An 11,473-nucleotide genomic window follows, 5' to 3' on the forward strand; every position below is an offset into this window, starting at 1 on the left:
TGTCCTGCTGTGTTCCATCCATTTAACAGCAGCAACACTGAATCTCTATCCATTGATGTGTTTATTCATAGACAGAAAGAGGCAGTTAGCGAATTGATTTGTTGTTGATTTGTTTTGTAAAGCGACTTTGGGTACTATGAAAAGTGCTTCATAAGTTTGATTATTATTAAGGGGCCAAGCACTTCAGTGCGGGTCCCTTCTTATTTCTCTACTGTTTGTTTTTTTGAGGGGCCAAGGCCATAGGACTCTCTTTGCATCTCTTCACTTTATTATTATTCTTCCGCTGTTGTTTCTGTCCTGGCCTTTACGAAACTCTGCAATATAAAAAGGCTATGCCAAACGGCTAAGACACGAAACTCACAACTATTGGCCAAAGGGTGGCGCTATAGCGCTCAATTGAAAAATGCAAACTTAAGGTATAACTCATGCCCTGTTTGAGCTATCGCCATGAAACTTCAACACGCATATGCGTCTCCTCATGATTTCTTTTGAAACAAAAAAAAAGCATGGGTTCCCAAGGCTACCTCATGACTAACAACTTTCCCGTTCTGACTTTTGACCTTTGACCTTTAGATCTCCCACCATTTTGAATTATATGAAGAACAGTTAAAATCTATATCCTCCTGAGATGTGTTAGCAATCTGCGCGAAGCTTTTTACACGTGAACTTTAATTTCTATGTTTTATGGAATGTGTTTGCATGATTTGCTCTTTGATTACCCCCTTTCTGTTGCAGACAAGGAGAGCAGAGGTAAAGGTGGCAGTGTCAATGGTTGAACACAATGTGCCATTTGCAGTAGCAGATCACTTCGGCTCATTGCTAAAAGAATGCTTCAAAGATTCCCCTACTGCACAGAACTACAAGTGTGCCCGCACAAAAACATTGTGCATAATAAATAAAGCAGTGGCCCGACATTTTAGAAAGGAACTGGTCATGAAGATGAAGACCAATCCTTTCACATTGAGAGAGAGAGAGAGAGAGAGAGAGAGAGAGAGAGAGAGAGAGAGAGAGAGAGAGAGAGAGAGAGAGAGAGAGAGAGAGAGAGAGAGAGAGAGAGAGAGAGAGAGAGAGAGAGAGAGAGAGAGAGAGATGATGTGAGGGCAGAGAGAGAGAGAGATGATGTGAGGGCAGAGAGTGAATAAATTAAGTGTCAGGAATTAATTTAGTGGATTGAGTCTAAACCCTCCTGGGCTCTCATTGTTTTATTTTCTTAATATATTTATTTTCTGGAATTATTCGGCATGCTTATAAAACTTGTCTTTGTGCAGGTGTAGGTCAGATACACACAGGGAAGCAGCTCTCTGACTTGTGATTATTCAGATTGTTGAACTTAAACAAAAGAGTCTATAAAAAGAAAATAAACCCTGAGGTCACTTTGAAAAATGTAGTGTGGTTCTCTTCAGAAAGCTCATTAGCTGTGCAGAGAAACTAGACAGAGACCTGGGAGGAACAATAACAATAACTGCTACATGACTTCAGTGTCCTGAAGAAAGTGTGTGACTTTGTGCGTTGTGTTATTTAGGAGCCATGATCTCTTTTGGAGACAAACTCCATATATCTTTGACAGAATAAAGTAAAATAAAAGCAAATGTCATCATCCAGGATAGTTCTGTGTGCACCAACTCCTCTCTCCGAAATGGAAATGAAAAGGGGAATATTATAATGTGGTACTGGCAAACATAGGCGCCTAACTTTGATCAGAGGTAGGGGAAAACCTTGAGGGAGTCCTAAATGGACACTTACTGTATAGGTCTTTAACTCTTTAACTGTGATTTGAGCTTGTTGTTCTGGTGCTCCAAAGAGCACCTGGATTCCTGAGGTTTTGTGCCTCTACAGAGGGACAAAACCCTCATTATTTTGTATCATTATTATACATTGTGGCAACTAACAAAAAGAAAAAACCTAATCTGTTAAAAGTTTTCAGTCATAACTTAAGTCAGGGTTAGATTCTTACCTGGCCCCCCCTTTTTTTTGTCTGCCTGGAATCTTGTTTAAGCCAAATCCCAAAATTGGTGAGCTACTTTGGCAATAGTTCATGGAGTGGCAAGGATGATCTTAATGGTTTAGACTTGTATGAAAAGGAAAAACAATTCCAGGAAAAACTGTATCAGGGATAATGATAAAAAACTGTTCTGAACCATAGGCTCCTGGGAGATAGGCGTCTATGGGTAAGAATTTTCTCAATTGAAAATACCATAGGGTCTGCCCAGCATCTTGGCATATAAGAACTGTGTTCCAAAAATAAACAAATGAGCCCAGCGATTTTACTCATATACATTATGAAGCATCAACTGAGGGTGGATCAACTAATTGATCCAAAATTACTAAAATTATAAGGCAAAAATGACTTAAAGACTACATCTCCCATTACCCAGCGTCCAGATCACGGCACTACCGTCGCACATAATCAGCATCGCGTTGTGTTGCAGGGAAACCGCTTCAGACATGCAACTTTCTATATTCGTTTTTTTTTGGAGTGGAACAATGGAGTGAATTTTCTCAGAAAATGTGTGTGCGTGTGTGCGTTTGTCAGCACAGAGCATAAGAGCAGAAATAGCTTTGTGTTGGGACCAGATCATCTCAGTCAGCATTGTTCTCTCTGTTGGATGTTTCCATTGATTGTGGGTTTGTTTAGTAATAAGACGCCAACGGTGTTCTCAGGCGACCACGGGCCTGGATGGACTTCTTCTGGATGCTATGAACAAAGACAGACCACAAGAGACACTTTTGTACCAGAGTGTCTATATAAAGAGGTTACAGTTTCATTTAGCTGTAGGCTACCCTCCTTCCAATGAGAATCCCTTTATCCTATATATTAAAATTGCTTAGAGGAGAGTGAGTGGGTGGACAGACGGATGGGCGGACAGACGGTGCACGTCACAAACACAAACTTAACATCCAGACTTGCGAGACGCATCGTTGCACCGATCCGCCGAACGTGGCACAAACACTGTTTGGGAGACTGCCAAATAGTCACACCAGGGGCCACGTCTAAGACCCACGGGGGCCACAGACAGTCTGCCAATGGCCCATGGAGGCATTTTGTTTTTTTGTAGAAAAATATACACTACGTTTTTGTACTCCTTTTTTCCCCAACTTAGTCGTTATGCCAATTATTTCCTCCCCTCACTACTGTTATGTCCTACTGGCTCACCTGCCAGTGAGGAGTCCCCACTGGGAGGATGTAGTGCCTCCTTCCTACTCCTCCCATTCAACATTGACCTCCCCACTCAGCTTCCCTCACCTGAACACGACCAATTGTGTTCATACAGACGCTCAGCCAAACTGGATGCACCGCAATGGATTCAAACCCCTAGACTCTGTGGTGATTGGCCGGTACTAACAATCCATATACTGTACTCGCATGATAAGTGTAATAATATAACAGAATGTCTCCCATTAATCTTTTGTAATCACATAATAAGTGCATTAATTAACCCCTGCATTACCAGTGAACCATGATCATTTATATCCCCTGCTATCTGTTTAATTGGGTGGCAGGCTGATGATGACCTTGTAATTTAGCAATTTGTGGCTACATGCATTATCTGGTGTGTGTGTGTGTGTGTGTGTGTGTGTGTGTGTGTGTGTGTGTGTGTGTGTGTGTGTGTGTGTGTGTGTGTGTGTGTGTGTGTGTGTGTGTGTGTGTGTGTGTGCGTGCGTGCGTGCGTGCGTGCGTGCGTGTGTGCGTGTTATCTGCTGTACTCCCTGCTGAGTGTTTGATGATCATTTCTGAGAGCTCATGCTAGGAATTCACAAGTGGCTCATTACATAAGACACTAGACCATAGTCCACAGATATAACAATATAAATTGATTAAAAAACATATGCATATAGTGCTTTTAAAAATGAACAATATGAAATGTGCTCTTGAATTGCTCTTGCATTGACACAACTAAACCAGAAGGGAACAAATCACATTTACATAAATCAAGGCCCCTTACGTTTTCACTGATCACAGTTTAGCATAGATTAATGCCCTCATCTGCTTGTTGATTGATGATTGGCCGGATGACAACATCTGGGCCCGCCCTATTGTGAGCGAGTGTAAAATGCCTGGGATCCATTGTGAGGCTGCCTCCATCTCTTCAAGGCCTCTATCGCCTGTGAGTGAATGGTAATAATGTGATATTCTTCCTGTTTGAAGAAGCAGCCCACATGTTGCAGCTGAATAGAAGGGCTGCTCTGAGTCTGACGAATTAACCGAGCACAGGAACAAGAACGACAGCGGAGGAAACGCTGAAAGGAAGGAAATGTAACCAATTAAAAAAGAATGAGAAAGAAAAGCAAACTGACGTGAAAGAAAGAATAACATGGAGAGAGAGTGATATCACTCCTTATATTTTTTGAATCTTATCTGTTTTCAGTTCAATAATTGATCTGGGCCTCATTAATATACAGGACTGTGTGTAATGTCTGCCACATATTTGATTAGACCTTTATTAATCCCACAGGGGAAATTCTGTTTCAGCTTCAACCAGCTGGTGGCTGCTCCAATATAATGAGAGCTTGGGGGACTACATTGTGCTTCAGAAATGTTGTAAATCAATACATTTAATAATGATGTCACTAAAGCTTAATGTATTCACAATCGCATGGTGGTGTCACCTCCCACATGAACAACATCATTCTACAGGATTAATGAGACTCAAAGACATCAAAAGTAAAGATACACAACCTGTTTTTTCCATGCATGTCTTGAAGACCTAAATGGACATCAACATTATAAAAGTCAACTTAAAACATTCCGCAAGGAGTGCATTGTGGCTCAGTGTCACAACATAAGATTGTTTCTTATTAAAGGACCATAATGATGTCATTACATATCATGGTCAATCCATAACTTATTCATAACTTATTCCGGTGTCTTTATTGTGATGTTACTCTTACTGTACTCCTATGCGTAACTTTAACTGCTGTGCTGTCTCTGGCGCCTGAATTTCCCTCATGGGATCAATAGACGAATCCACAGAGTGCTCCCCTGGTGCAATCAGTAGGTGTCAGAATGCACACTGCAGCAGGAGTCTGACACCGCAGCGCTCTGTGTTCTGTTTGCATACATATAGACCATTTTTACATCAATCTGGCATGCTTCAGTAGCAGCCATGTTGCACCTAATATCAATAACTACAGACCGATTGAGTTAATTCATAAAGTGACATATTTCTATATTGTATCCAAAGCACATTTACATTTAAACCCAAATGAATACTTGATGCATCACTCTGGAACTGCACAGTGTTTTCTACCACTCTGCATTTGTGCGTGTGTGTGTGTGTGTGCGTGTGTGTGTGTGTGTGTGTGTGTGTGTGTGTGTGTGTGTGTGTGTGTGTGTGTGTGTGTGTGTGTGTGTGTGTGTGTGTGTGTGTGTGTGTGCACGCGTGCAGATCCCACTCGTCTAAATTGAAGGCAGCTCTCACTATCTCACATCTGTTCATATAATCGTTCACACATTGCACCACCTGCCTCCTCTTTTAACTGCTGACAATGTGTAGTTATTGTAAATGACTGTCTAATTACTACTATGCATCAACTAATTAACACCTATTAAGTGAACCGTGTAGCCAGGATATGAAGTTCTAGCCAATAACAGCGCATGGGTGTGTTCAAAGGTAGTTGCAGGTACTGCCCCTCCTCGCATTTTATTCAGAAGAACCTTGGATATTTTCTTTGCTTTGATGAAGCGTCTGTCATTGCTACAACGACATGTTTTGCCCCACCCCCAAAAAAAAACATCTATGAAATCTATACAAAATAAATTGGGGAGCCAGCCCCCCAAACCCCTAAAATACATAGACAGAGCTTTGTTTAATTATTGGAGGATAACTGTTCCTAAATGCATAGATTTCTGTTCTGCCCGGTTCTCCTCACTGGCTGGAGTTCATCTGCACTGTGTGTGTGTGTGTGTGTGTGTGTGTGTGTGTGTGTGTGTGTGTGTGTGTGTGTGTGTGTGTGTGTGTGTGTGTGTGTGTGTGTGTGTGTGTGTGTGTGTGTGTGTGTGTGTGTGTGTGTGTGTGTGTGTGTGTGTGTGCGCGCGCGCGCGTGCGTGTTCACCATGGGTCGCGCGCGCGACGGCCGTGTTTGTGCGTGTGTGTGTTCATATTTTGGATGCTCATATCCCCCGACGGGTATGGTCTACAAGTCCTATTAATACCATAATCACAAGGAAATGCAATGATTCAGCCATACACCACACATGGATTGTGTAGGCCTATGTATGTTTTGCAATTTGAACTTGGCAATTGTTTCCAAAATATAAAAAAAGTAAATAAAATAATGATGCTTTGGAAAATTGTTTGTCCTGTCAGGTTAGATACACACACACACGCACACACACACACACACACACACACACACACACACACACACACACACACACACACACACACACACACACACACACACACACACACACACAGTGCATACAGTATTATGTGCAAATATGATGCAAATCCAACCAGTAGGTGGAAACTTGGAACTCCTTTTTTCAGGGAAGGTAGGGAATTTTCTGCATTTTAATTGTATTAGCACATTTAGGACACTACCTGTAGACCATCTCTATAAGTATGGCGTAAAAACAACCAGCAGATAGAAAATGAGACACGGTTGACTTGGAACGCCGTCTTTCAGGGTAGGCGGTTTTTTGCAACACACACACACACACACACACACACACACACACACACACACACACACACACACACACACACACACACACACACACACACACACACACACACACACACACACACACACACACACGCACAAATGCAGAGTGGTAGAAAACACTGTGCAGTTCCAGAGTGATGCATCAAGTATTCATTTGGGTTTAAATGCACTTCTTAGATTGATTTAATGACTTTTGCAGTAAAAGTAATACATCTGACCATCGATTTCATTAAGAGGACATCTTAAAGATATGAAAAAACAATGTCACATTTTGTTTTACCCCTGATAGAAGGACCAAACTTACAAGTGAATATTGCTCACAAAACGTTTTGCTATTTTCGCCTATAATAGGGCCTTATATAAAAGGCTGCTTATTCACAATAGAAGAACCAGATATTGGCATTCTGGTTGCTTTGTGATGTGGGCCATCTGTGCAAGTATGATGGAAAAACAACCAGCAGGTAGAACATTTGAAAGGATTGACTTGGAACTCCCTCTTTCAGGTTAAAAGTAAAACTTGTGACAATCCATTTCATGAAGGGGACATCTTAAAGATATGGAAATATATGGTGATTATTCTAGATCTCCATATATAAAACTACACTGGCTCCCTGTTGTTTTTAGGATTGTAGGATTTTAAAATTGTTTTACTAATTTATAAAGCTCTAAATGGTCTGGCACCTTCCTACTTCTATGACTGCCTGCCTAGATATGTTCCAAACCGGCCCTCAGGTCTTCAAGTGCTGACCTGTTTGAGGTGCCTACAGTGACATAAAAAACACGGTGAAGCAGCATTCTGCTTCTACGGGCCGACAGCGTGGAATAAACTCCCATTACACCTAAGACAGGCAGCCTCTGTGGATAGCTTTAAAGCACAGCTCAAGACCTATTTCTTCACTCTTGCTTTTAGTTGATTTTTTAATCTCTGTGTTGTTATTCATGTCCTCACTGTTTTGCTATTATTGTCTCCGCCAGAGGTGGAGAATATGTTTTCGTTCTTGTCCTTCCGTGTGTCCGTCCGTCTCAGCCAAGCTAACATTGGTCAAGTGACACGTGCCAATATGTAATATAAATAGGTAAGACAGGATTAATCAGGAACAGTACTGGCGGAGACCTTTGCTCCGAGGAGCACATTTTCTAGTTTAAATGTTATTTTATGCTTTTGCTTTTCTTTTTTTGCTATATTGTTAAATTAGTTGTACTTTTCTGTAATTGTATTCTTGCTATGTAAAGCACTTTGAGCTGCATTTCATGTCATGAAAGGTGCTATAAAAATAAAGTTTATTATCAGTATATTATTATTATTATTATTATATGGTGATTATTCTAGATCTCCATATTTGGTGATTATTCTAGATCTCCATATATGGTGTTTATTCTAGATCTTCATATATGGTGATTATTCTAGATATCTATGTATGGTGATTATTCTAGAATCTACATAATATAAAACTGACTGATTTGTTTGCGTCTGATGTCATGTATGGTCATAGTGAATGAGCGTGATGTTATAGGCACAGTATAAAAGAGCACAGCGACAGATTCTCTTCAGACATAGGGAAAATACAGAACATATCTAGTTTTCATAGGCAAGAGCTCAATTTGGTTATGTTCTATTGACCGCCACTACGCACCTCAATTTGGTTAGGTTCTTTTGGACATTACTACAGACCTCAATTTGGTTAGGTTCAGTTGGACACCACTACAGACCTCAATTTGTTTAGGTTCTATTGGACACCACTACAGCGAGTCTTGAATCAACCAGCAAACCAAACTCCAGAAGCTACTTTACAACAAGTGTAGTAGTTATCTAGATAGATACAACACTAGCTGTTTTAACCAGTCAGAATGTCTGTAAGTATTAGAGCACTTTTATATCTATGTCAATAAGTAGAATTGTCACATTTGAAATGAGCTTGAGGGAGTGTCAAGATAAACAGTTAACGCTAAAACAATGTGGCCCAATAGCAGCAGGTCATCAGTGTGTACATTGCAGACAGTCTGTCAGTTGTTAGTCAGAGTCATTTGCAGATCAGGATGTACAGGTGCTGCAGGTAAACAATGGAGTCCACCCACTGGATTCAATACAGGTCTGATGACCTACAACAGCCTCACCAAGCAGAAAGAACCGCTCATACTGGCACAGGAACGGGTAGCTACCTGGTACAGCTGTGGACCCACTGTTTATGACCATGCACATCTCGGTCATGCCTGCTCTTATGTCAGATTTGACATTGTGCAGAGGATATTATCCAGGCTGTTTGGAATCAATGTGATCCAGGCCATGGTCATCACTGATATAGATGATAAAATCATCAACAGAAGTACAGAGGAAAATATATCACCAACAACCCTAGCACGGATGTATGAGGAGGAGTTCAAAAAGGATATGTTGTCATTAAAGGTTCTTCCTCCTGCAGTGTACCTGAGAGTCACGGAGAACGTGCCTCAGATTGTGGCGTTTATTGAGCGCATCATCAACAATGGACACGCCTATGCCGTTAAAAATGGAGATGTGTATTTTGACATACAGTCCATTGGAGATCGTTATGGTAAATTTGTGAGGGCCATTGGACCACAGGGTGAGCCAGGGGACACAGATAAACGTGACGTGCGGGACTTTGCTCTGTGGAAGAGCTCCAAACCACAGGAACCCTACTGGGAGTCTCCCTGGGGAAAAGGACGTCCCGGCTGGCACATTGAATGCTCCACCATCGCTAGTTCTGTGTTTGGGAGCGAGCTGGACATCCATTCAGGAGGCATCGACCTGGCTTTCCCCCACCATGAGAATGAGATCGCCCAGAGCGAGGCATACCATCAGTGTGGGCAGTGGGGGAATTACTTTCTTCACTCCGGACACCTGCATCTAAAAGGCAGTGCTGAGAAAATGTCAAAATCCTTAAAGAACTATATTACTATAAAGGATTTCCTTGAGTCCTATTCTGCCAATGAATTCCGGATGTTTTGCCTCATGACAAAATACAGATCATCCATAGACTACAGTAATGCCAGTATGAATGAGGCACAATGCTGCTTGGAGACTGTGGTCAACTTCATCCACAGTGCCCAGGCCTACATGAGGGCTGAGCTTCAGTGTCAGCCTATACAAGAGAGACTTCTGTGGGAGAGGTTGGCTGAAACCAAAACGAGCGTTCTAGCAGCCTTGGCAGATGACTTTGATACACCAAGAGCCATCAATGCCGTTATTAATCTGGTTTACCATGGCAACTGCCAACTTCAACCCATTGCAAAGCCTGCGGGACAGGTGCGAAGCCCAGCTGTGTTTGGGGCCATTATCTCCTACATCCAAGAACTCTTTGAACAGCTTGGGATCGACCTACTGGACAGAAAGGAGGGCAGTGTTGTGGATTCCTCTGGAACCCTGAACAATGTGGTGGAGCAGCTAGCCCATTTCCGGAGCCATGTGCGAGCCTTCGCCCTGACCCCCCAGGAGACCATCTCCACTGGAAACACCAAATCCCGAACCTACCCAGATAGGATTCCCCTTCTTAAAGCCTGTGATACACTTAGGAAGGACTTGGCACCTCTGGGCATTATTATACAGGACAGAGGACCCAACTCCACTTGGGAGATATCACGGTTAAAACAGACCACCCCAGACAAAAACACTTCTGAGAGGTAGACTTTTGCTCCATCTAAGATTCTACTTGTTATTATGGATCCCGTCACAGTTCCTCAGATTCGATGGGAAGAGGCCCTGTCAGAAGAAGTGCATCAGTCCCTTGAATGATATCTCCCAGTTTCCTGCTTGGAAGGTAGACTACCACTCATTCTAGCAAAACTAAAATGTCTATTTTATACTCAATACCTATTTGGTAACTTTCTATGACGGTCACCTCTATAACGCTTTATAAGCTCTTTATGTAAACTTTAATAATATAATAATAACTAGAAAAAGTGCTCCTCGGAGCACAACTCTCCGCTGTTGGGAATGTTGGGAATGTTCTATCTGTATAAGTGTCCTATCCGTCCTGTCTGTATAAGTGTCCTATCCCTCCTGTCTGTATAAGTGTCCTATCCGTCCTGTCTATGTAAGTGTCCTATCCGTCCTGTCTGTGTAAGTGTCCTATCCGTCCTGTCTGTGTAAGTGTCCTATCCAATTGTTACAGTATCCGCCATTTCTCAACCATTTCGTGATTGTTCCTGTCTTACCTCACTCTTACCAGACTTGTGTTGGGAATGTTGGGAATGTTCTAATTCTTATGTTCTAACTGTCCTATCCATCCTGTCTGTATAAGTGTCCGATCCGTCCTGTCTATCCGTCTGTATAAGTGTCCTATCCGTCTTGTCTGTATAAGTGTCCTATCCGTCCTGTCTATGTAAGTGTCCTATCCCTCCTGTCTGTGTAAGTGTCCTATCCCTCCTGTCTGTATAAGTGTCCTATCCGTCCTGTCTGTATACTGTAAGTGTCCTATCCGTCCTGTCTGTATACTGTAAGTGTCCTATCCGTCCTGTCTGTGTAAGTGTCATATCCCTCCTGTCTATGTAAGTGTCCTATCCGTCCTGTCTGTGTAAGTGTCCTATCCGTCCTGTCTGTATAAGTGTCCTATCCGTCCTGTCTGTATAAGTGTCCTATCCGTCCTGTCTGTATAAGTGTCCTATCCGTCCTGTCTGTGTACTGTAAGTGTCCTATTCCTATCCGTCTGTGTAAGTGTCATATCCCTCCTGTCTATATAAGTGTCCTATCTGTCCTATCTGCCAATTATGTATCAGCCATGCAGCCATTTTGTGATGGTTCCTGTCTTACCTCACTTTGACAGTGGCAAGACACTGTCAAAGTGAC

General features: G+C 42.2%; 1 protein-coding gene across 1 annotated transcript; it reads left to right on the plus strand.

Annotated features, from left to right (window-relative positions):
* Positions 1–8,623: 8,623 nt before the first annotated feature.
* LOC311033486 (putative cysteine--tRNA ligase, mitochondrial) lies at positions 8,624–10,312 on the plus strand (the record flags this gene model as incomplete). The annotated part of the gene is made up of 1 exon (XM_084040997.1): positions 8,624–10,312. One exon carries the CDS (start codon positions 8,624–8,626, stop codon positions 10,310–10,312), a length of 1,689 nt encoding a protein of 562 aa, XP_083897123.1.
* Between the last annotated feature and the right edge of the window lie 1,161 nt (positions 10,313–11,473).

The sequence above is a fragment of the Gymnoscopelus microlampas genome (genome assembly GCF_963454915.1).
Source record: "Gymnoscopelus microlampas genome assembly, chromosome: 18".
NCBI lineage: Eukaryota > Metazoa > Chordata > Actinopteri > Myctophiformes > Myctophidae > Gymnoscopelus > Gymnoscopelus microlampas.